General features: G+C 39.3%; 1 protein-coding gene across 1 annotated transcript in view; it reads left to right on the top strand.

Annotated features, from left to right (window-relative positions):
- The first annotated feature begins 754 nt into the window (after positions 1-754).
- LOC141145445 (fibrocystin-L-like) overlaps positions 755-27,233 on the top strand; it is a 265,012-nt gene continuing 238,533 nt past the window's right edge. The window contains exons 1-3 of the mRNA XM_073632157.1: positions 755-866; positions 5,510-5,590; positions 24,528-24,608. Of these exons, the coding sequence (XP_073488258.1) occupies positions 5,545-5,590; positions 24,528-24,608 (127 nt within the window). The 5' untranslated portion in view covers positions 755-866; positions 5,510-5,544. The remainder of the gene's footprint in view (positions 867-5,509; positions 5,591-24,527; positions 24,609-27,233) is intronic.

Raw genomic sequence — 27,233 nt, forward strand, 5'->3', positions numbered from 1 at the left:
ATACACACGGTCACACAAATGTTGTTGGAAATTCCGATCGCCAAGAACGCGGTGACGTACAACATGTACGACGAGCCGAGAAAAATTAAGTTCAAAAGCCAGTGCGGCTCTTCTGCTTGATTCCGAGCATGCATGGACTTTTGTGCGTCGGAATTGTGTGCACACGATTGGAATTTCCGACAACAAAGTTTGTTGTCGGAAAATTTGAGAACCTGCTCTCAAACATTTGTTGTCGGAAATTCCGACAGCAAATGTCCGATGGAGCCTACACACGGTCGGACTTTCTGACAACAAGCTCACATCGAACATTTGTTGTCGGAAAGTCGGACCGTGTGTACGCGGCATTAGAATTACAGGCCTACAATATAAAGCGCCAAATTTCCATGCAAAACATTGTACCGCTTTGAGCATCAAAAATCCGACATAATAAAACCACCAGGGAGGTTAAAGGAATGATCTCTCACCTGTTGATACTCAACTTCTGGGGTGCAATTGCAGGGTTCCTCTGGATACAATTGTGAACCTAAAATGGTAATCCACCAAAAAAACTCTGCACCAATAAACTCTGCAAGGTTAGTGAATATCCTACTAGAATATGAAACTAAATGTTTATTTCATCTGGAATCTAAAAAGTGAATTGTAAGTCTAAGATAGGCAGGTAGACGTCATCAGTGACACAATGACAAATTCCTCAAGTGATGTGAAGCTGTCAGTGTATCTATTAGTTGCCACGGGGAGCAGCAGTATATATATAGACAGATAAGTGGTGGAGAAAAGCAGTGTGTGAACAACTCAACTAAACTATCATCCAACTCAATAATTCCATCACTTCAAAGGGCTGAATCCCATCAGATCTACACTGCCAGGTAAGAGGATTATTACATGTACCAACATATATATTATATAACCAGCATAACGTTTATTATTTTGCAACTTACCAATTCTTAGATGTGATGGCTGCATTATTTTTGTTTCTTTAGGCTTTTTCTTTTATTTTCACTAGTAATCCAACCATTAAGTCTGATTTTTTTTAAAAGTACAAGCTTTCCCACAGATGAAGCAGTTAGAGGGTTGAGACAAACCACTTACCACTGACAGGGATGTTATCAATGGTCAGTTTTTTTTATTTCATTACAACTTTTATCCCAAAAGGAACAAAACTGTTGCTGCACTAACTTATAAAGTGTTAACTGGAGTTTGGCTTCAATGCGTTAATGTATCTAAGGGGGAGATTGACTAAAACTGGTGCACTCGGAAACTGGTGCAGCTGTGCATGGTAGCCAGTCAGTTTATAACTTATGCTTATTCATTTAAGCTTTGGATATAAAACCTGGAAGTTGATTTTTTCTTTGCAGAGCTGCACCAGATTTTACATGCTTCAGTGTTAGTAAATAACCCTCTATATCTGCTAGTACATCTAATACTCCCTTCCTGTTCAGATTAACAATGTGGCTGGCCAAAGGTGTCTCCACTCTAATACAGGAGGAGTGTTACTCGCCAGATCACCAGGTGAAAACTAGAAAATGAATACAGTCACCACATATAATGATTGGTAAACAGCAATATATGACATTTTTGGTTTTGCATTTAATACCGCTTTATTGACAAGTACTTGGTGACAGGGAGATTGATTTACTAAAGTCAAATATAAAGTGCACTGCAAGTGCATGCGCTCTAGATTTGATTGGAATCTCTGCTGATTTCTATCATCCAATTATGTACAAGCAAATATACAAGCAATATATTGTAGCTTCTAAAAAGAACAAAAAAAAAAAAAAAAAAAATATATATATATATATATATATATATATATATATATATATATATATATATATATATATATATATATATATATATATTTATATATACTGTATATATAAACATGTGTAAAACATAAAAATAAATAAATATATATATATATATAAATATATATATATATATATATATATATATATATATTAGGGGGAAAAAAACGTGTATATATTTTTTTGTTTTTGTTTTGTTTTTTGTTTCTAGAAGCTACAATATTACAATACATATTTGCTTGTACATAATTGAAAAAAAAAATATATATATATATCTATCTATATCTATATCTATATCTATATATATATATATATATATATCTATCTATCTATATATCTATAGATACGGTCTATAGATATATAGATAGATAGATATATATATATATATTTTATTTTTTTTACACATGTTTTATATAGCATATAAGGGATATTATGCATTCCCTCTAATGTTTGCCATTTGTTGCTCTGACTAAAATGAAAATCGGTATTTTGTACTGAAGTAAGTAAAAATACATTTTCACAGAAAGCTTTGCATACTTAAACAGCATGCAGCAAGTTGCAGCATATGAGTGTGTTATGTGCAAAATAAACAACAATAGCAATACTATATTTTTTTAACTGTGTCATCTGTTTTTGCATAAAATATAAAACCTCTGAGAACAAACTCATCTGCACCAACACCACTATTTTGCTTCTTTCAGAGAGGTGACTATATTGTTGCTTCTGCTTAAACCTATTGCTGGGGTGTCGGTAGGAATGTGTGCAGTTATAAGCCTCTGGCTATGGGGTGGGACAGTAATTAAGGATATTATTTTGTTTGGAGTAGAGGATGTTTGGTTACAAAGGATTAGGGATTGAGGGTTTTTGAGAGTATTTACCATTTACTAATTTACAAAAATGGCTTATCATTAAATTATTTCATTATCCTATTTATCTCTAAAGTAGCAGCAAAGTTACACTTTAAGACTACTCAAATATTTCAGGTTTGGATATATTTAAGCATGCTAAATCACCCATTTTATTCCTCATTTACTTAGGAGATTTGTACAGTGGCTCTCTCTGCCTGCGTTCCCAGAAACTCCCACCGGCTGGGACTATTTTACGGCCAAAATAGTCTCTTATTTTTGGATTTAATTTCACATATTTTACAAAAATCAGAATACAGTAGAAGGAACCTGTGGTGTGGTGCAAAGGTAGAGCCGGAAACATCATCAGGGAGGTTTTGTTTCTGCAGAGTCTTAGTGATATGAAAAGGCAGTGGGTGAGCCACCTCCCTAACATCCACCCAAAACTCATCGTTGGTTGTATCGATTCTTTAAGAAATACTCTTTCTTTTTATGAATGATGGTCTTAAACTCTGCATCATACATTACTGACCTAAAATTCAGTTGTTTATATTTTGGTCAGACTCCTGCTTTTGCCCCTGCTCCAGGTTCCCTCAATGGATACTCCTACTATTGCAGAGCTTAAATTATATCTGAAGGCAGCCAAGTGGGGATCGGACTTTCTAACGGGAAATGATCGATGACAGGCTGTCGGCGGTAAATCTGACCATGTGTATGCTCCATCGGACAATTGTTGTCGGATTTTCCGTGGACAAATGTTGGATCGCAGGTTTTAAAATTTTCCGTGGACAAATGTGTGTTGTCGGATTTTCCAAGCGTGTGTACACAAGTCCATCGGACAAAAGTCCAAAGTACAAACACGCATACTCCGAAGCAAGGACGAGCCAGAATCGGTCAGTTTTGTAAACTAGCGTTCGTAATGGAGAGTTAACATTCGTGTCGCGGCAAATTATGAAATCTCGAAATGCAGCGCACAATTCTCTTCTTCTTTACTGATGGAGTTATTGCAAACAAATTTTCAAAGCTTTTTTTTTCTAGTGATAATAATCAAGAATAAGATTTTTTTGTTTTTTGTTTTTTGTTTTTTTTTGGGCAAGTTACCACAACACCATTAGTTTTTAAGAACCATAGTTTTTAAGATCAAAGATACAACTATGTTAGTGTCACTTGTCAATTTTACATTGTATTTTTTTAAATGTAACTGCCTACTCCCAAACTGTCATTTGAAGTAAAACACATAGCCAAGTATTATTCTCCACAAATTTTTTATTGTCCATTAAAAAAAGAAAACAAATAAAATTAGACATGCTATCTGCCAAAAAGTGCATTCTGTGCATCCAAAAATATAGAAAATATACCAAATCAAATCATTATTCAACCAAAAAATAATGTCAAAGCAATAACTCCAAGGCCAATAATAAATAACACGTTATCTCCTCTGATTCCGCAACATGTCTGTTTGAGGAACGGCTGTTCAGAAACTAACTGAAAGGCACAAAATGAAAAGTGCAAACTGAAAAGCGCTAAATGAAAAACGCAAAAAGAAAAGCATGAATCAACACTCACCAAACTTCTACTAACACGAAATTAGCAGAAGGAGCCCAAAGGGTGGCGCTAAAGAGCTGAAAAACCACGTAGTACGTCAGTACGTTCGTGTTTGTTGGCCGTCAATTCCTTGCCGTTTGTATGCAAGACAAGTTTGGTCCAACACCCTTCGGACAAAAGTCCACGGCTTTGTTGGCGGAAAATCCGACCGTGTGTACGAGTCTTTAGTGTTTTGATGGGGGCAGGGGGATGCCTGGAGGGGAAGTAATATATATATTTTTTAGAGAGATAATGAATCAAACTGACCTAAAACATCAGTTTATTGACCTTTATGCATTAAAAAAACATAAAATAAATGAAAAAAAAGCATAATTTTTATTTTTTTTTTAAAATGGCATTTGGCAGTAAGCTGCAACATCAATCAAATGCAGTTACCCTTTTAATGTGTTTCTCAGCACCTCAGTACACCCAAAACCCAGGCCATCCAAATATGGAAATACTGAGAAATCAAAGTTGAGGGATGGGATGCCCCTCCGGCCACCAAACTTAAGTTATATAGAACATTGGGCAGCACCTCGGTGTAGTGGTTAGCAATTTTCGCCTAGGAGCAAAAGGGTCGCTGGTTCAAATCCCAACCATGACACTACCTGCCTGGACTTTGCATGTTCTCCCTGTGCCTACGTGGGTTTCCTCCGGGTACTCCGGTTTCCTCCCACACTCTAAGACATGCCGGTAGGTTAATTAGCTCCTGTCTAAATTGGCCCTAGTATGTGTATGTATGAATGTGGGTTAGGGACCTTAGATTGTAAGCTCCTTGAGGGCAGGGACTGATGACAATGTGTATGAAAAGCGCTGCGTAAATTGACGGCGCTATATAAGTACCTGAAATAAATAATAATAATAATATAAATAATAGAACATGGCCGTCATGTTTAAATAGTGAGGTGTAGAATCTTTAGAGGTCAGTGCTAGACTTTGACTTTGTATTTCCTAAAATCAACATTTGAATACCCAGGGGTTCTAGAAGACACTGCAAACAAAAGGTAACATATAAGTATCTTCCAGCCTTTAAAAAAGCAGATTATGGATGATAAGCCCAGTAATTATCTCTGCCGTACTCAGATGAGATATCTGTAAATTATATCCTGGTGCAGATGCTTGAGGAAAGGGCAGGGTGTTCTCAGAACAGAAGAGAGTGGAGCACATATAAGTAATTGACATTTCCGTGGATGGACTATGGCTGTATGAGTCAAAACCTGTATTTTAAACGTGACATTTTGCCCATATCTGATAGCTTTGGGTTTACTTTTCTAGCCCGTGGCTGGCGGTGGGCACTGAGTGGCAGTACCATGCATCTGGTGATATCTCTTCTCCTACTCGCCATCCACTATACACGTAAGTTTGCAAAATAATTTTTCTGGCATTTCATAATCTATATGAAAAAAGTGCTATTATATTATTAAATTACACATCATAATCAAGAACAATATATTAATAATAATAATTTTGTTACAGTTATAATTTTGAATAACCTGTTACATATTAAATATTATACATAATTTTATATTATGTGATATTATTATTATTTTCACTGCCCTGGCATAGAAACTACTTACTAGTAAAATTATTCCTTAAAAGAGCTCCTGCACACGGGCACCAAAAAAACCAATGGACACATTGAAATATCAGAAGACTAGCACTGTGTTAAGTGGGGTAAACACTATAAGAAAATTGGGCGAACTATCGTATAATTTTCCTTGTTGTTTCACAGCAAATTGGAGCCGATGAAGGAAAATTTGTCTGAAAATTCTCGTACGACAAAGGCTGTTTTTTTTTTGTTGTTTATTGTTTCTGGTTTTGCACAGTGTTTCGTTTGTGATTTTTCTTGTATGAAAATTGTATGAAAACATCCCTGTGCCTTCGTTCAGAAGGTCGGAATCGGCTGTAGAAAGTTGTGTACACACTATATGAAAATCATGCGAAAGTTCCCGGGACAAAAATGTTCGCCCGATTTTCGTATCGTGTGTATGAACCTTTACTAATCAGTTTTTTTGCTTGCAAATGCATGCAAGTATGCACATAAATCACTCCTACCCTGAATAGTAGAGTGTAAGAATTTTTACATACAGATACGAGATAGATATTGGTGCCATTATTAACCTATAATATAATTAGAGTATTCTTTTTAATTATTATTACTGCTACAAATTGTACAACTGGTGAACTGTTTTTATTATTGTTATAATTATTATTTTATTTCTTAAATTACATTATTCTGATTGAGAATATAAATAGTGAATACTTTCTTCCCCAGACCAGTGAACAGAAACATAAAGATCAGTCAATCAGGGTTTGGTCACGGTAGTCATGTTATTTTACATTTTACAAAAAAGGCAAAATGCAGAAATGTTTAAATTGATTACTTTTTATATATCCGCACTATATATTTTATATATCCACACTAAAATGCAGCACTAATGAAACAATCTGATATGGTGCATTTTACCCCACAGAGCCTGTGCAAGTTGATTGAATGAGATCCTTTCAAAACAAATTGCAGCGTATTTGAATGTGCATGGGTATGAAAGTTAGTTTAAAGCATATTGGCGCATATGTTATAGCATGAAGAAACCCTGAGCTGATTTGAATTTTTGGTGTCAGCACTAGTCTGTCGAGTTAGCAAAAACCTCTTTTTATTTATTCGGCATGTCATAGATGTCTTTGATTGCGTAGAAACAAATGTATCTTTGTATGATCCTCCGATATGCATTTCAACTATTTAAGAGTTTAAGGCAGGTGATATGATCTCCCTAATACAACTGAGAGGCATTAAAAAAAGTAGTTAGTACCGACTTCCAGAAGATGTACTGAGTGAATCAAAAATAAGTGTATTAAAACATTCTTGGGATAGATCTTCATGCAGGCAAAAAGGATTTTTCCATACATTTACAAATAGCAAAGATAAATAGGCTGCCCACCTAACAAGGGAATTTTCACTTTTAAAGGGGATTTTCACATGAATAAGGTAAAACTCTGCTGACTTCCATCATCCAATCATGTGAAAGCAAAACTACTATTTTTTTTTTCCTTGCATGTGATTGGGTATTCTTTGCAAGGTGAATTTTCGCCCAAATAGACAGACAGCACTAAAAACATAAAAGGGGTATATATCCTTCCCCACTCTCTCCAAAGCGTAAAAAAAAATGTTGGATTTAGATACGCTTTAACTTTCCTGGCGGTATGATTATTTCATATTTTTGATGCTGAAAGCGGTACCATTATTTTGCATGGAAATTTGGCATTTTATATTGTAGGCCTGTAATTCTTAGGAATAACTCACTTAAATCTGTCCAAACCAGAGTCTAGTAGACATCCCGGGTATGATAAAGTTTGGAACACATCATAAATTATAATATAATAAATAACTATAAATAATTATACCAAATAATAATATAATAATAAAAATTATTCAATAATGTAATCAAATCAAAAACACTGAAATTTGCGCAGTTGCAGAATTGTCGCTGTCATTACTTTTCAGTGTTTGATGATGGATCTCCCCACAAATCACTATCACTCAATTCTGCAAGTGATTCTAATTTTTTATCGCTGTTTTCTAGCTGGTCTAAAACCACTTTTGATGTAAAGGGACGGTTTTGGTTGCTGTGGACAATCTCCAGTTTCCAGGCAGAAAGAACAGTTTTTATAATATAAAATTGGGGTATTGGGGTAATATAAAAGGGATGTGAAATAATTTCATACAGTAATGTAATCTGTAAGATTACAGTATACTGTATGTATTGTGTGTGTTTCACTTTTTGAATTTGGCGCCGTTCTCCATCCCCGTGCGTCGCAACGCTCACAGGGAACGGAGCTCGGCTCTGTGATGAATCAAGCGGAAGACGAGCCGCTCACACTGCGGGGAGACATCGCAGGATCCTGGGGACAAGGTAAGTAAGCTCTTCCTGGATCCTGCGATGGGATCCGGAGTCTGGCTCGGGGTTACCGCTTTTGGTTCTGAAATTCCACCCCGAGCCAGACTTGAGAATACCGCAAGGGAGGTTAACCTACATTCTGCTGCTCTGATTCCTGCTGCAGCCTCCTTAAAAATGTGAGTCCTTCAAAGCACGGGGGAACAATAAAATGCTCAGTCTCTGGGCAACCCAGAGGAGTAGCTTGAAGCTTGTGGGCCCCAATGCAAAAGTTGTCCTGGGGCTCCCCTCTACTACCCGCCCCTTCCACTGCGTGCCAAGATACCAAGATACTCCCATTATGCGCCAAGATGCTCCAAGTGGCTAAAAAGTTATTTCAGAGATTTATGTACATATTGAGATGGTAATTCTAAATATTTTGTCGAATCCCTCCTAGTAATCACATGACCTTGCCTCCTTTCCCCCATCCTAGTAATGACATGACATGACATCCTAGTAATGGCATGTCGCCAGCCAATGAGAGCAGAGGAAGGGTTTGGACTGGGGAGAGCTCAAACAACTGGAAGCCGATTACTGAATTATAGAACTTGGCTGGGGCACTGGGGGACACAAGGCAGACTGGAGCTGGACTCCAGATCTGTGAATTTTGTGGAGGAAATCAAATGTAATACGACAGCAGGGAGCAGAGCTGTGGGCTCCCCTGGAGCTAAGGGCGGGGTCACAATTGCAACCCTGGAGACCCCTGATGCTACACCCATGGTACAACCACTGTCAGGTCTTAGTGCAGCCACATGGAGGTTAGAGGGATGTGTATAGATGTGTGTGGGTACCAACAAACGGAGGCTGCACTGAGAATTTGGATGCTTGACAGGAGTGGGGAGGGTAAGTCAAGGCACTGGATACTGCATGCTGAGGAAGTTAATTGGGGTTTTGTTCTGAACACAGGTCTACTCTAGGTAAAAGATCAGCTCTGTTATAAAGTAATATTTAGGACACTATTAATAATATGAACCAATAGCTAGTACACCCTTACTTGGTTCTGCAGAGTATTATATCGGTCCCTTCTACTCATGTCAGTGCAGATTATTGCACACTAGTGGTGCAGGAGAGGGCATGTGGCTGCATGGCTCCGAAACTTCACTGTTCTACACTGTGATGTGATCCTTTCATAAACCTCTTGGACCGTCCTTGGTATGCTGGTGATATATCTCTTGTTCTGTATCATTCCCAGTCGCTACAGCACCCACTTACTTTTTGGTCATTTTCAGGAATGTGTGCATTGGGAATATTTCTTTGGGCATGTGGAAGATGTCTTCTCTCTATCTTGGTCTAGTTGTGTGCATAGTGATGGGAGAAATTCTTACAGCAGGGTCCATTCCATATCACAAAAGTATTCTATTATACCACTACTTCCTATCCCACAAATGACCCACCATAAACAAGGAAATCAAGTGGAAAGAGTTAAATAACAATTGTAGCTATATAGCTATTACATACAAGACAATACAATAATTATTTTATTTTTCCTCTAGCAAGCTGCAGATTTACAACTGCAATGTACAAAATGTCTAAAATTTGCATAACCAAAAACGAACTAAAGGAATTTTAATGTATTGTACATACTAATATTCATAAAACCTTGTATTTATTTATCACATTTTAAAAACCAAGTACAGTACATATACTATCAATTTGGTAAAAACATAAACAACACTGTTTATACATAGACCTCCCAAAGACCCCAATACATAATTATATACATAATTGGGTGCAACCCACATTTCCATTTTCTTGTCTAAGTAAGTATCAGGACTTTAGGAAATTTTGGGGGGTATCTCATGAACAGCAGATACATATACACATAGGTAAATATATAGATGATTGAAAGCTAGATGGCATCCCTGGTGGGAATCAGATTGCACTTTCCAGCATGGGACCACAGAAGAGGGACCTGGCCCTGCCAGAGACTGAGGGGATGGGCAACTTTAGAGGACTATATATTGTGCTTAGCCTGTTTTTCACCAGTAGAAGAACTGCCAACTGCCCAGACAGTCATGTATATATTTACTTATGATTATATTTATCTGATCTTCATTATATACTTACCTACATCCCACTATTTCTAAAAAAAGCAGGCATTAACACATGAAACTTTGAATATAAAGTTCCAAATACTTACCTGGACAAGAAAATGGAAATGCATAACAATTCTGTATTGGGAACTTTGGGAAATAATATTTTATTATTAGTATTTATATGTATGATGAACAGCGTTGTTTATGTTTTAAGCAAATCGATAGTAAATGTGCTTTTTAAGATTTGATATCTAATTATATGTTTTTATGAAAATTAGTACATATAGTACCTTAAAAGTCCTTTAGTTCATTTTTGGTTAGGGTATTAGAGAGTTCTGTACCATTTGGAGAAATTGAAAGGAATTTACCTTTTTTGTTTATCTTAAACAAAATTTACAAATTGTTTAAATAACACATAAGGTAAAAATAACATGAATGGTCTCCCATTGTGTTTGTTCACCTCTCGCTTGGCACTTAGTGTGAGAAATCTGTACGTAATGCCGGACCTTTACACTTTTGACATTGTTTAATAAACACAGACATACCTTCACGTAATCTGATGGTGGAAATGCCACGCACCATGACTGCATCTCCTGCCACATCAAGTCTTGGACGTTTCTCAGTCCTAGACTGTTTTGCTTTTAATGTTTTAATGTCAGAAAGCAAGTCTGACCTGTTTCCCATGGTATTATAGGATTATATTCTCCTTAGAGCACTATACTGCCCTCATGGCACGTAGCTACATGTACAGTTGGGCTGCTATTTAACAACCTGAACTCTTCAATAAAGCAGAAGATACTGGATCTTTATGTTATGATGATGCAACACATCCAAAACTGAGCATAAGTACAAAAATAACAGTAGAGAGAGCATTACAAGGAACAATCATAAAATGCTAACAGAGGTTCAGGTTGGAAAGTACACAAATGTAGCAGATTCCTAAGTGACCTAAACATTGTAACACATAGCTGAATATATACAGATGATCCTGCTAACAGGCAGTGTAGTCACCTACAGACAAGTAATGTCTCAGACCTGAGTGTTAGGAAGAGGACCACTGAAGACATGGACATATTAAAGATAGAGTTAGGTTCTTCTCACTACTGGAGCTTCTTATGCATTTCCTGCTGAAATAAAACTCACTTTAAGGCTTCATGCACACGGGGCGTTAGAAAAAACGAGCTGAACAGCCACTACCAACACCAGGAAAAAGCGGCTGTAAAAACGTGCTTTTAGTAGCTTTTTGCATTGGCGTTAATGCATGTTTAGCTGTGCTAGCTTTTAGCAGCGTTTCTCTGCCTCTATTCAAAATCAACCGTAAATTCAATGTTGAATAGAGGCATGAGAAACGCTTGATGAGGCTTAACGTGGCTGTATCCGTGTTTAGCAGCTTTTAGCAGCTTTTACCAGCGTCAGATGTTTTTAAAGCTCTAACGCCAGTCATCAGAACGTGCTGGTCGTGGGTTTTCTTTTGTGGTTCAATAGTTTTTATTGAGTTTTTAATAGTTTTAACATTTAAACATTTTTACATTTAAACATTAGTTACACACATTGCGCAGGTACATGTTCCGGTATATCACCATGTCATAAGAATTATATTTTAATTTCAGTAGATTCAAGTATAGGTACTATAAGTACAAGAAGGGCAAATTAGGCATTATATACTGTTTATAATAAGAAATTAAGAGATTTTATGTTTTTCAGTTCATATTTTCCAGTTACTATCACATTTTTGGCATGTTAAACAGTTTAAAGCTAGTAGGCGTTCAAATGTGTGGTTTCTATTAACTAGCGTAATCACTTCATATTGGTTGATAGCTAAGGTGTTTTTCCACTTTCTAAGTTTGAGGATGCAGTTTGCCAGAAGTATGTGGGTGATGACTGATCTATCTTCTGGAGGAAGATTCTCCATGCCATTGTGGAGTATAGCTAGTGCAGGGTTTGGGGTTGTTAAGATTCCTGTAGTTGACAAGATCATTTGGAACATTTTGTTCCAGAGACTTGTTATTCTTGGGCATGTCGGTAAGGTGTGTACCAGATTACCTAATTGTCCACATTTTCTCAAACAGAGAGGGGATGTGTTAAGGAAAACGGTGGCAAATCTATAGGGTGTATGGTGCCATCTTTTGGTAATTTTGAGCATCATTTCCCAGTGGTTCACACAGTGGGAGTGTTCGTGGATTTCTTTGAAAGCGTGTTTCCATTGTCCATCAGGGAAGGTAGCGTCAAGATCCTTTTCCCACCTCCTTATGGTGGCTGTCTTACTAAAGGTTTGTTTGGTTTGGATGAGGTTGTAGAATAGCGATATTCCTTTAGCCGGCTGGGGAGTAATTGTGTAAAAGTGCCATGCTTTAGTTGGTATTTTCAGCTTGGGTATAGGGTGTGGGAAATACGCATACAGGACAACTAATTTTTGGGTAGTTGGTATTCAGTCATTATTTGTTCTGCTGATTTTGGTGTTTGTCCTGTAGTTAAGTCTTGTATGTGATTTATACCCTGTGTGCGGAGTGTTGTGGTTGCGAGCATAGGAATTTTTGCCCATAACAGATGTAAAAAATTGTAAATGTAGGTATGGCGCTTCCTTGTGGGGTGTGTAAATGATAATAATGTGACTATATGAAAACGGTGATTAAATACTCATAATAAATGACCCCATATCTGGTAAAATTAAATGTGATGAGAAACGTGATAAAGACCCTAATTAAATACCATACACCTATATAACACAGGTAATTTCCAAAAAGTAACCCCTAGGTATAGCTGCTGGTACACTATGCAGCTGATGTGATGAATCCAGCATATATGTATGCAAAAAATTGTATACCAGTGCAATCAAATCCAAAACATTATATACCCAAATGATCTACAAAATGTGTAAAGGCATATAAAAATAAAAAACACAAAAAAGTCTGTCACAAGTGATACATCCCAAACTCCAAAATAGCAGAAAAATGTATGTATATATGTATGCAAAAAATTATATACCATTGCAATCAAATCCAAAAAAAATGATATACCCAAATGATCTACAAAATGTGTAAAGCACATATGAATAAAAATAAAAATAAAAAACACACAAAAAAAGTCTGTCACAAGTGATACGTCCCACACTGCAAATAGCAGAAAAAGAAAAAAAAAATTCCAAGAGCTTAGTGACTGTGGTGCCCTTATAGATGAAAATCCGTGACTTCTGTGCTCCCCTTTTGGCTCCCCACTCACCGGCTCCCACTCCCCCTGCAGGGGTAACAGACACTTCAAGATCCCAATCCCGTCCTCTTGGCCGATATCCCGTGGTCACTAAGATAGGATGTCCTCTCTCTCAGGCGTTTCCAGATTGCCTCTCAATACCACCTCTTTATACCACGTCCAAGACGGGGATCCCCAGAGAAATCCTCATAAAAAGAGATGCCACCTCATAGTGTAGTATAATTAAAACTTTAATAGCGTAAAAACTCCCCACATGGGAGAAATTAAAACCATATGACACTACACTATGGGTGAAGCCGAAAGCCAGGAAGTGCTTCACCGCAGCGTGCGGTCCAGCTGCGTTCCAGGCTCTCTTGCTCCGTACCCGTAAAATGACGTAAGTGCGTAGCCCCGACTTACGCGTTTCGTCATCGACGTTTTCAAAGGCGGCGCCATCTTACTACACCTCACAGGTTATAAGGTAAGCGGACATGCTGGGTCCTCCCTACTCCCGTCACTATAGGAGTTTTGATTGGACAGTCAATCCTAGAGCTCCTCCTCCCGGTAATTCCCATTAGGAGACCCAGATCAAATCCCTATGTCCCTCGGTCAGGAAGTAATGATACATATTACGGACCCATGCAGAAAATTGGGTATTGGCAACAATAGATGTCAACTCATTGTACACAAGCATTGAACAACCGGATGGGTTGCTAGCAGTAGAAAAGGCTCTATATGAGAATACAGCAATGAGACAGGGGCAGATCAATTACATTCGGGAAGGCCTTAAAATGGCAATGGAATGCAACTACTTCTGGTACAACAAGGAGTATTTTGTACAAACTAAAGGGGTTGCAATGGGGGCACGATATGCACCAAGTGTTGCAAACCTGTTCATGAACATGTGGGAGGAGGAATACATCTATAACAAGAATATCCCCCAAATTAAAATGTACCGTAGATACATTGATGATTTAATCATCTTATGGGATGGTACAACAGACAGTTTTGAGAAATTCCTTGAAGAGCTGAACATGAATAGGTATGGGATTACGTTCACGGGCAAGTGGAACCTGCAAACGATTGACTATTTAGATCTGGAAATCTTTAAAGCAGGGGATTCCCTCAATACCCGGACTTTTTTTAAAAGTACAGATCGGAACGGGTACATTACCACTTCAAGCTGTCACCATCCGAAGTGGAAATCCAACATTCCAAAAGGCCAACTGTTAAGGATACGGAGAAACTGTAACACACTGGAAGATTTTGATGCTCAGGCAGATGTCCTTATTCAGCAGTTCCAAGAGAAAGGATACCCACAGGAAAACCTGGATAAGCTGAAACAGGAGATCAAGAACATGGATAGAAACCAACTACTTAAGAAGAACAGTAGGGCCAGAAATGATCAAACAGAGTTAACCTTTATTACAGGGTTTAACAACCAATATAAGGATGTGGAACGGATCATTAAGAAATACTGGCCTATCCTGAAAGAGGACCGTGTACTAGCCAAAATCCTCCCCACCAAACCGAAGTTTGTGTATAGGAAAGCACCTACACTTCGCAACCATCTCGTACATAATGTCATTGACCCCCCCAAGCAAACCCACATTATACCTAATATGAAAGGGTTCTTCAGATGCCGCAGATGTTTACCTTGCAGAGTTAGCAAACCCCAACCTAGAAAGAAGGAAAAGTTTAAGTCAACTGCAGACCATAAAGAATATGAGATTAAGGAGCTGATAACTTGTCATAGTACCCACGTTACTTATATCATTGAATGCCCTTGTCATTTACAGTACGTGGGGAGAACCACCCGCCCCCTCTATGTCAGAATACGGGAACATATTAAAAATATCAAAAAAGGGTTCCCGAAGCATCATCTATCACGGCATTTCGCCGAATTCCATCAAAAAGATCCAAGTGGCCTCATTTTTTACGGCATTGATCAAGTGAAAAACCACTGGAGAGGGGGTAATAAAGAAACATTGGTCTCTAGGAATGAGACAGGGTGGATATATCGGTTGGGGTCTATTGCCCCTAGAGGCTTGAATTTGGACATAGACCTCAACTGTTTTATAGCTAATCCTTAAACCAATCTACAGTAGCATTATCTTAATTAGACTTCCCCAGGTCCTCTATGATGTATGTCCTTTATCTTTATCTGTTAGGTGTCCAGAAATAAGGGGGCAGAGTGCAACTAAACATTATGACAGTACATAACTAATCTACTGTCTGTGTATACATATAAATGTTGAAGTAGGGGACAGTAGTAGGAAAATCACAGACATGATTAATATGGGATTGGAGCATAGGTTTGAATACAGCCAACACCCTCAGCACCATTAACTTACAGAACCAATTAGGCACATGTGCATATACGGACATAGGTGGGGACACCCACATTCAGCTATGAGGGACTATGTGCAATTTACATATGTATGGATATTGCTTCCATATATGTGTGTATTTCCAATCATGTCCTTTATGCTGTTCTCTGTTTGTTTTTACTAATGCCCTTTATGTTGCTTATATTTATATTTATATTTCCCATGTCCTTAAGGCAACCTACACCCTTGGGATGACAATATGCACTTCAACTTCCCGGATTCCTAGTACCCCAGAATGCAAAAGGGGTGCTGATACTACATTAGATAATGTCTACTAGAGTAGTATCTGGATGTACGTGGGAGAGTGTACTATTAGAACACGCCACTGGATGACTGCAGTATGTGGGATAGTAACTAGGTGTATTAGTGCCCTGTAGTTGGAAATGTAATACCTATACCTAGGAATACACCGGCCCAATATAGAAATGTTTGTAAGTTAGTCCTTATGGATACATTGTTAACTATAATTTTTTTTCGAGTGGTTTGGAAGGTCTCAGAAATACCAATGACATTTGGTCCCAAATCTCAGATGTATAATACAATAAATTCTTTCTTCTGACGTTTGGAGATCTGAGGCGGATACCCATAAAGATAGTAATGAACACTTAATACCTTTCCTTTACCTTTACACAAAAACAGACCTGGAATGGGAATCAGTTTTTTATTTTATTTACTTTTACAAGATAGATACTGGGTTTGCAAGATGGAGAACATGTAGTACCATAACCCACCACTGAGGTTTTTGTTTATATGATATACTTACCTGTTTTTTCTAACTAAATTTAACCTGCATTATATATTAATAAGATGTTTGATGCACTAATTACTTTGTGTGAAATATGTCTGCCAATCTATGTAAGGGTCAGCGGAGATGCATGGGTCCGTAATATATATCATTACTTCCTGACCGAGGGACATAGGGATTTGATCTGGGTCTCCTAATGGGAATTACCGGGAGGAGGAGCTCTAGGATTGACTGTCCAATCAAAACTCCTATAGTGACGGGAGTAGGGAGGACCCAGCATGTCCGCTTACCTTATAACCTGTGAGGTGTAGTAAGATGGCGCCGCCTTTGAAAACATCGATGACGAAACGCGTAAGGCGGGGCTACGCACTTACGTCATTTCCAGGTACGGAGCGAGAGAGCCTGGAACGCAGCTGGACCGCACGCTGCGGTGAAGCACTTCCTGGCTTTCGGCTTCACCCATAGTGTAGTGTCATATGGTTTTAATTTCTCCCATGTGGGGAGTTTTTACGCTATTAAAGTTTTAATTATACTACACTATGAGGTGGCATCTCTTTTTATGAGGATTTCTCTGGGGATCCCCGTCTTGGACGTGGTATAAAGAGGTGGTATTGAGAGGCAATCTGGAAACGCCTGAGAGAGAGGACATCCTATCTTAGTGACCACGGGATATCGGCCAAGAGGACGGGATTGGGATCTTGAAGTGTCTGTTACCCCTGCAGGGGGAGTGGGAGCCGGTGAGTGGGGAGCCAAAAGGGGAGCACAGAAGTCACGGATTTTCATCTATAAGGGCACCACAGTCACTAAGCTCTTGGAATTTTTTTTTTTTTTTCTTTTTCTGCTATTTGCAGTGTGGGACGTATCACTTGTGACAGACTTTTTTTGTGTGTTTTTTATTTTTATTTTTATTCATATGTGCTTTACACATTTTGTAGATCATTTGGGTATATAATTTTTTTTGGATTTGATTGCAATGGTATATAATTTTTTGCATACATATATACATACATTTTTCTGCTATTTTGGAGTTTGGGATGTATCACTTGTGACAGACTTTTTTGTGTTTTTTATTTTTATATGCCTTTACACATTTTGTAGATCATTTGGGTATATAATTTTTTGGATTTGATTGCACTGGTATACAATTTTTTGCATACATATATGCTGGATTCATCACATCAGCTGCATAGTGTACCAGCAGCTATACCTAGGGGTTACTTTTTGGAAATTACCTGTGTTATATAGGTGTATGGTATTTAATTAGGGTCTTTATCACGTTTCTCATCACATTTAATTTTACCAGATATGGGGTCATTTATTATGAGTATTTAATCACCGTTTTCATATAGTCACATTATTATCATTTACACACCCCACAAGGAAGCGCCATACCTCCATTTACAATTTTTTACATATGTTAGTCCTCTTTGAGGGCTTAACTAGGGGTGGCAGCATACCTTTCATTCTTTCTTCTTTTTCTTCTTTTCCCGTTTCTCTCTCATTGGGGTAATTTACCCCTTGCACCTTCCTCTGGTCCCCCCCCCCGGTCTTTCTCCTCCCTCCCTTTTGCCCTCTTTTTTCCTTACCTTATCCCCCTCTTTTTGTCCCAAGCGCAGAGCTTTTGTGTTTTTGCCCATAACAGGTCTATAGGGAATTCGTATTCTATGTCGTGCATATCTTTGTTGTCAAGTTTTTGGAGGACTCTCCATGCTTTCAGGGATACTTGTATGGAAGGTGATAGACCCCCGGTTTCCCAGGGTTCCCATATGTCACCCATTAGGAATGAGGTAGTGTTTCTAGTCGGGAGTGATGATCTCTCTATTTCTACCCACACCGTCTGTGGTGTGGAACCAGTGTTTGAGCTGGTCTAGTCTTGCTGCCCATAGGTAATTGTGAATATCTGCAAAACCCGCAGAGAAGATTGCTCCGAGGGCACCTAGCTATTTTGCCTCCCCATGTGAATTTCCATATGGTTTTGGACAGTGTGAGGAGGTAGTGGAGTGGAATGGAAATTGTCAGGGAGCGGAACAAGTAGAGGATTTGTGGAAGGATATACATTTTAAATGCCGCTATTTTACCTAGCCAGGATAGTTCACTTTTGGAGATGTCTGTGAGTTGTTGTTCAATTTTGGTTATGAACGGTTTAAGGTTGGCATCTGCTAAGGATGTAGTGGTGTTAGTCAGGGTAATACCTAGGTATGAGACACCCTTTTTACTCCATGAATATGGTAGAGTGTCTTGTAGTAGTGATTTTTTTGTGGTATGGGAGACTCCCACTTCTAGTATCAGGGATTTGTTGAAGTTTTACTGCATCAAAGTCTGTCAAAATATTGTGAGCCTGTGGGAGGGAGGTGTGTGGGTGCGTCAATAAAAGGATGACATCATCAGCAAATAAGTTTATAACATGTTTGTCATATCCAAAGGTAAAGCCCTTGATATTAGTGTTTGTTCTAATGGTCTCAGCTAGGGGTTCTATTAAATTAAATATTGTAGGGGAAAGAGGGCATCCCTGGAGAATGCCATTGGTAATCTTAAATAATTTGGATAGGAGACCCGACGTATGAACTTGTGCTGATGGGCAGGAATAGAGAGCCAATATAGCTGTGAGAATTGGACCTTTGAAGCCGAATTTGGCCAGCACCATTTCCATATAAGTCCAATGGACCCTGTTGAACGCCTTCTCTGCATCTATAGATAGCAGCAGAGAAGGTGTTCGTGTTTGAACAGCATGATGAATAACATAGTAGCATCTGACGTTTGTCTCCCCCTCACAAATTCGATCTGGTCGTGCTTTATGATGAAGAGAATAATATCCGACAATCTCTTGGCTAACAATTTTACATATATTTTGGTGTCTGAGTTTAGAAGAGATATCGGCCTAAAGTTGACTGGTTTGGGTAGAGTGACAATGTGGGCTCTCAGCATCTCCTGTGGGAATGAAGAGGATTTCTCCGCCTTTGTAAATATTCGTTGCATGTGCGGGGCTAGGATTTCTTTAAATGTTTTGAAATATTTATTTGCGAAACCATCTGGCCCCGGTGACTTGCCATTTGGTAATGTCTTTGTGATGTTTTCTATTTCCTGAGTAGAAAATGGAGCGTTCACCTGTTTAAGTTCCCCCCCATAGGGGAAACTCATAGACCAAAACACCTGAGTTTCTATGAGTTTGCCCTATGGGGGGGCTGATGAATCTGTTACCACTTGTAAGCCTCACGGGCCAGGGTTGCCCCCTTGGGATGGTGGTGAGCACAACTCTCAAGTGGGGTCTGAGATCATCATTGGGGGAAGCCTCTCTCTCCCCTTGTGTGTTTTTAACAAAGAGAAGTCTCTGGATAAGCGAGCCGTCTTGGTGGAAGGGGTAAATACAGTGTGATTGCCAAGTTTAATATATGATAATGTATAAAGAAATATGATTACATATTATTCTTTGTAATGCTGACATCTGTCTTTTCTGATGTATTTATAGAAATGTAAGAACCCCCTCAAGAAGACCATAACCTTTAAGGTTGAAATGCATTGGGGCATTTCCCAACATCGGATAGTATAATTACAATTTATCAATACTGTGAGGCAATACCCTCTGATGTACATGGTTTACCAGTTATATCACATGGTATCATCCACTGTTTGATTCTCCTCTCAGTTCAAACTGTCTCGCATTGTGTATACCAGAGCTCATATTTTAACTTTTGCACTACAGTGATGTCCAATTGTCTTTTGATAAATAAAATGAATAATTTTTATGAACTCTTTTGACTCATATTGGCTGCTAAAAAACCCCACCGGGAATTCTCCATTTTTTTCAAACATTTGTATCGGGGTGTGCAGCCTCATCAGACTCCTATACATGTGTCATTCTATGCTATAGCTGATACAGTGCCCCGTAGCAGTCTGTGAATTGGTTTGCTATCTCCTGTGGGTTGGTGATTTTGTGGTGTAGGGTAATATGTGTCAGATATGCTATTCTAGTTTTTGTGCGGGCAGCCCTGATTCTACTAGCCAGGTATTTCCCTGCTCTGTTTGTGTTAGCATAAGAGTTCAGTTGCAGGCGTCTGAGATGTTTGTCATATTGTTGTGTGAGAAGCTCCCTTAGGTTTTCTCTGAGTTTAGAAAGTGTATTTGCTATAGCTATGGTAGGGGAATTTTTGTTTTGAGATTCCAGCTTGTTTATGTCAGATAATAATTGGTTAAGTTTAGTGGCATGTCTTTTTTTTTCTCTGGCCCCTAATTGAATCAGTATGCCTCTCATATATGCTTTGTGAGCGTTCCATAGAGTGAATGCGTCTATCATGGGTGTGCTATTATTGTGGAAGAATTCCTGGAGATGCTGAGAGATCACTGGGAGAGTTTGGGGTTCTTGTAGGAGCCTAACATTGCAGCGCCAGATGGGGGATGAGGGAGAAACATCTTTTTCAGCAATGGACATAGGACTTGTGGCATGGTCAGACCATGAGATATCCTGTATCTGAGTAGTATGAACACGTTGTAGAAGCAACTTATCAGTAAGAAACATATCTATCCGAGAATACGAACAGTGCTTAGTGGAAAAAAACTTGTAATCTCTCTCGTTGGCATGAAGACATCTCCATGCATCGAACAGTTCTTGTTCGTGTAGAAGATTATGGAAGGTTGATGATCTTTTTGGTTTGTCTGTGGTAGTATCCAGATTGGGATCCGCTATAAGATTGAAATCACCTCCTATGATAAGATTTCCATATTGCATGGATTTGGTTCTCCTGAATACTCTCCTTAGGAAGTGGATTTGATGCTTGTTTGGGGCGTACAATGTGACAAGCGTGTACGAATTGGAGTTAATGTCCCCAGTTACTATGATGTATCTGCCCCCTTCATCTATGTGTGTCTCTTTTAGTTGGAAAGACAAAGAGTTTCTCAAGGCTAGCATCACTCCTCCTTCTTTGCTATCAAGCGTGCATGCCAGAAACACGTGTGGATACTCTCTGTGCATACATTTCGGGGTTGGTTGTTGTTGAAAATGGGTCTCCTGCATGCAGAGAACATCTGCTCTTTGCTTACAGGCCTCTTTCCATACTGAGAATCTTTTGGCCGGTTGGTTTAGGCCTTTGGCATTTATTGATAGGCAGGTGATGGTCATTTAAGGTGGTGGGAGATGCGATGATTGGTAGCGTGGTGTAAGTACTCATTGTGTCCATGGGTTCTGGAAGTGGTATCCTCCTTGAGTTGACTCAGGGTGTCTTGAGACTTGTTCTCAGCATTGGGTGGCAGTACTCTGCGGTGAAGATTGCTGTGTGCAACAAGCATGTAACAAAAAGAACAAAAAAGACAAAAAGCATAGAGTGTTAACTGTGGATTCATAAAAGGGATCTTACAACGGATCCCCGTGCAGACAGCTTCTGAACGTGTTAACGGGGTTATAGGAGAATAAATTGTGTACTCCTGTCCTGGAGAGATATGTGGATATTTCTGTGGTTCTGTTATAAGCTGCCACCAGCTTGTTTCTTGTTGGCACGCTTATGTGAACCACTTGCTATTTGTTTTGGAGCAACTGCGGCTGTGGAACAGAGTTGGGTTGTAGGGCTTGGTCTGGGAGTATCCCCCATTGGCGTAGGACTCTGATACCTTCCTCCATTGTCGTGATGGCTTTTGTGGTCCCATTGTGGGTGATGGAGAGGGTTGCAGGGTACTACCATTTGTGTGGAATTTTATGGTTTCTTAAGACCTTAGTGATGGTCGCCAAGTTGCGGCGTCTCTGCAGCGTGTGCCTGGAGAGGTCTGGTAGTAGTTGTATGTCAGTGTACTGTGGAGGGATATTGTTGGGCCTGTGTGCTGCCTGCAGGATCTGTTTCTTCACATGGTAGAAGTGGACCCTTAGTAGTACGTCTCTCGGGGTACCCTCTGGAAGGAAGGACGGCTTGGGGATTCTGTGGATTCTGTCCACTATGAGATCCTGTGTGGTCAGCGCAGAAACCAAAGTGGAGAACAAAGCATGGGCTTTGTAGTAGGAGGTGAGTGGCCAGTACAGACTCTGGGACACCCCGTAGCTTTATGTTGTTCCTCCTAGATCTGTCCTCAAAGTCTGCGACCTTATCTTTCAGCCATGCTATTTCCTCTCCCTGGGCCGCATGTGCGTCCACCATAGTGTTGTATGTAGATGAATACTCACCCATCTGTTGTTCTACTCTGTCCACTCTGACCCCAATAGCCTACACCTCTTTGTGGCATTGATTGATCCCCTTGACCATATCAGTTTGGAGTGAAGATCTGAGTGAGAGCAGCATATCTTTGAGCATGGTGTCTGATATGGGTCTGTCAGCAGTGGGGAAGTCCGCTATGGGGTCAGTCAGTTGTTGGGCCTGAGCAGTGTTGTTCCCTGGTGGTCCGCTTACCATATCCTGGTTGTTGTGTGACCTGACAGGGGATTCCATCCTCGGTTTGGACTTGGCCGGGCTCCTTGTAGATGGGCTGGATGTGCTTGAGGACGATCCGCTATGCAGGGAGTCTTGTGCGGGTGGTTTATGGGGCCCTCCGTGTCCGTTATTGTGGATCGTGGCCCTGTCCTCCGGCCGTTGCGTGTGTGAGCCGCCACCATTTTGTTGAAGCCCACGGGACTTCAGCGAGAAGAAGCTGGGCATTTTATGAGGCTGTGGTGGATTTTCCCTGTGCCTCGGCATCCCCAAGCTGCCTGAGAGTCCTGCTGGGGTGTTTGTGGCCGTGGATGGGCTCAGTGTGCTCTGATGTTTTCGGATCTCTCCGGCGGCCGAGCGGAGCTCTCAGCTCAGACGTCCATTTTAGAGCTCAGTCGCCACTCCCCTGTGGGGTTTTTTTGGAGCTTAAAAATGCCTATGCCATTTATAGCTCCTAAAAGCCTGTGCATGAGGCCTATTACAGTGTTGCTAAACCCACAACCATAAAATAAGACTGTATATGCAGTAAGGCTGGGTTCACACCGCAGCATGGAGCGTCCCCATTCAACGTTTCAGGTCCGCTTTCAGCCCAAATTTTTGTCTGAATTCGGACCTGAAATGGACCAGAAGACGCAATGCGCACCAGAGCCACTGTGGAGATGTGTGAACTGGCTCCATAGAGAGCCGGTCAAAATCTCCTGACATGCGAATTGGATGGGGGGAAACCCACGCGTGTGCCCATTCGTGAGTGGGGGAGCCAACCAGCGGGTCAGCGGACTCGATGTCTGACGGCCACCCGCGATCGCTCCAGAGACAGGCAGAGCGGGGATCTTTCAGTGTAAACAAGAGAGATCGTCTGTTCAGCAATCTTTCTCCTCCTCCAGTCAGCCCAGCCCCCATACAGTTAGCAACACCTCCCAGGGAACAAACTTAACCCCTTGATCACCCCTTAGTGTTAACCCCTTCCCTGCCAGTGACATTTATACAGTAATCAGTTAGCTCTGATCGCGGTATAAATGTCAATGATCCCAAAAAGTGTCAAAAGTGTCCGGTCTGTCCGACACAATTTCGAAGTCCCGCTAAAAATCGCAGATCACCGCCATTACTAGTAAAAAAAAAAAGATAATTAAAAATGTCATAAATCTATCCCTTATTTTGTAGATGATATAACTTTAGCGCAACCCAATTAATATATACGCTTATTGCAATTTTTTTTTTTTTTTTTACCAAAAATATGTAGCAGAATACATATTGGCCTAAACTGAGGAAGAAATTAGTTTTTTTCATTTTTGGGGGGGATATAATTTTTTTTTTTTTTCCAAAATTTTCGCTCTTTTTTTGTTTATAGCACAAAAATAAAAACCACCAAAAGAAAGCTCTATTTGTGGGGGAAAAAAAAGCCAATTTTGTTTGGGAACAGCGTTGCATGACCGCGCAATTGTCAGTTAAAGCGACACAGTGCCGTATCAGCAAAAAAGGCCTGGTCATTAAGGGGGCAAATTTTTCTGGTCCTTAAGTCTTTAATTCTGGCAGCCATCGAGTCAATACTTTAACATACAGCTACATATTAATTTACAGAAAAACAAGCTCCGTAAACATGTTACCTTATCTGCCTTTACAGATGGAAAACCGATGGTCTCTGAAATCATACCAATATATGGCAGTGTGAATGGAGCAACAAGGCTTACCATCAAGGGGCAAGGTGAGTACGGGGGGGGGAGGATCTTTGCTTATCTGTTGACTGTTGCAGTAGTGAATAAAGCCATAAAAAAAACAGATATTGCTGCAGAGTGTTGACTAACATCACTCTTTGCGATGCAAAAGGGGTCCCCACTTGATCCCTTACTAGGCCACCTGTGTCATTTATATAATTATTATATTATTATTATTTTTTTTTGATAGAGCAACACCTTATAAGGAATTTTTTTTTTTTTTTTACTTTAGTGTTAAAGTAATTATGTTATGAGAACTGATGTGGGTTGAGGAATCCCAGCGCGCACTCTTCAAAGTGAACCAAGGCTAATTCACTCATCCCACCTAGCAGATTATGAGTCATTGCTAAAATCTTTAACATCAGATACAAGTATAAAAGTATGAGCCACTGTTTATTAACTACTAGGCCTAAAGCTGGCTACACAGGTATGTGCTTCCACTGGACCAGGAGTACACCATTCAACCACCATGATTGCCTTGAACTATTCCAAAAGTGACAGGTGCACATTAAAACTAGCTATAGACATAGGACATTGTCCATCACACTTTTTAAAAGTTCTTTCTAATAAACATTCTTTGTTATAAAAAATCTTGCAACAAAAAGTGAGATATCAAAAGACAAATTTATTCAGGGATGAAAGAATTAAATTGAAACTTTAGTAAGAAAGTTAAGTCCTGCTAGATCAGTTTAGGCTGGCCTCCTTTTGCAGGTATAGCTTAGTAAACCATTAAAAAAAGTGCCTATACTGTTTAAAATCCAGTAATACACTGTCTCACCCTGCTCTGCATATGCTCAGTTGCTCACCATTTTTTGGCACTGTGACAAATTTGAAGAGGCTGAAAGCCTAAAGATTTACTGCTGTTCAGAGGCACTGGGCTTCAGAGAAATGGCAGCCTCCAGCAAGAAGAAACAGTAGCAATGCTGGAGACAATTTACAGCACACACTTATTTTGGTAGCATAATTATTAATGTGGAATGCATGTTTCTTGCTAAAGAACATTATTTTTAGGTTGTTATGGGTAAAGTTCAACTTTAAAATGGACAAGTAGGCATGCCAGTGGTGACTGGCTATAATACTTTGGAGTTTGACAGCATAAAGTGGTTTAGTGGTGAATTACGTACTGTAAGTGAAGTGATATACAATATATGAATAGCCCTAACTGTACTTCCACAATAGATGATAAGTCACCTTTTATTTTTAGGGATGAGCGAAATGGTATGATCCAGAATTTACACAGATATTAGCACCTTCCTAAATAACTCTTCAGAGAACACATTTAAGCAATGGGTGAAATGAAAGAGAAATCACAAACCAAAATATTTTTTCACTTTTGAGATGGGCACGGTAAAGGGTTATAACCAGGGTTGCATTCACCGTACTGTCATTCATGGGGTAGCACTAATGGCATTTGGTTTAAATGGATAAGGATGTTTTAAAACATTTTTTAGGGTGTAGCAAAATGAGAAAACAGTGTGACAAGGCAGTGGGGAAAGTGAAAAGAATTCTAGTATGCACCACTAGAGGGATCACCAGGAAGGAGGTCCTGATTCCAGTATATAGATCTTTAGTGAGACCTCATTTAGAATAATGTGTCCATTTCTGCAGACCACACTTACACAAAGATATTGACAAGATAGAATGAGTCCAGAGATGGGTAACAAAATTGGTGAAAGGTGTGGGACATAAAACATATCGAGAGTGACTTCAGGAACTTAATATTTACAGTCTGGAGTAAATAAGTTAAATAGGAGACGTTAATGAAACCTTTAAATACATCAAGGGGGTGAATAAGGTTCAGGAGGCCAGTTTTTTTCAATATGACCTCAAACTAACTGGAGGAAAGTTCAAAACTAATTTTAGAAAGCATTATTTTGCTGAAAGGGTAGTTGATGCTTGGAATAAGCTTCCAGCAGAGGTAGTGAGACAATAAACAGTAAATGTCTTCAAACATGCTTGAGACAAACATAGATCTATACTCAGACAAAAAAGTTAACGAAAAAAACCCAAACAAACAAAAGCTAAAAAATTGGCAGATTTGATGGCAGGGGCGTTGCTAGGTCTACAAAAGTCATGGGGCTAGAGCCCATAGCAGCATATATATATATATATATATATATATATATACACACACACACATACACACACGTATATTATATACATGTGTCATAAATCGTAAACCACATACTTAATATTTAAAATATTTGAATGTCAGTGCTAAAGAAATAATTCTTGATGGTTCTACATGGTTCAGACACAGCTGTAAAGATTCTGGTACCTAACAATGCAATGTGTAAATGGTTTCAAACTAGCTAAAAGAACACATCCAGAAAAGTGGCCTAAGGCTTTTGGGACAGTTACCCTTTAAAGGATAAGTTCATCTTTTAACAAAATATAACAAATGCAGATATTTGTTGCAGGTAAAAAACAATGCATTTACAATTTTTTTTTGTTTTAGGAGCCTGAAAAGCATTACACCAGCTATCGGCAGATCATTGATACCATGCAGGTCTCCTGCAGACTGTCACTGTCATACATTGTATTGGCAGGCAGTTTTACACTGATAGGAAGACTCAATGAACTAACACAGCATTCAACAGCATCCTGTTAGTTCA

The sequence above is a fragment of the Aquarana catesbeiana genome, linkage group LG05, assembly GCF_042186555.1.
Source record: "Aquarana catesbeiana isolate 2022-GZ linkage group LG05, ASM4218655v1, whole genome shotgun sequence".
NCBI classification, from domain to species: Eukaryota; Metazoa; Chordata; class Amphibia; order Anura; family Ranidae; genus Aquarana; species Aquarana catesbeiana.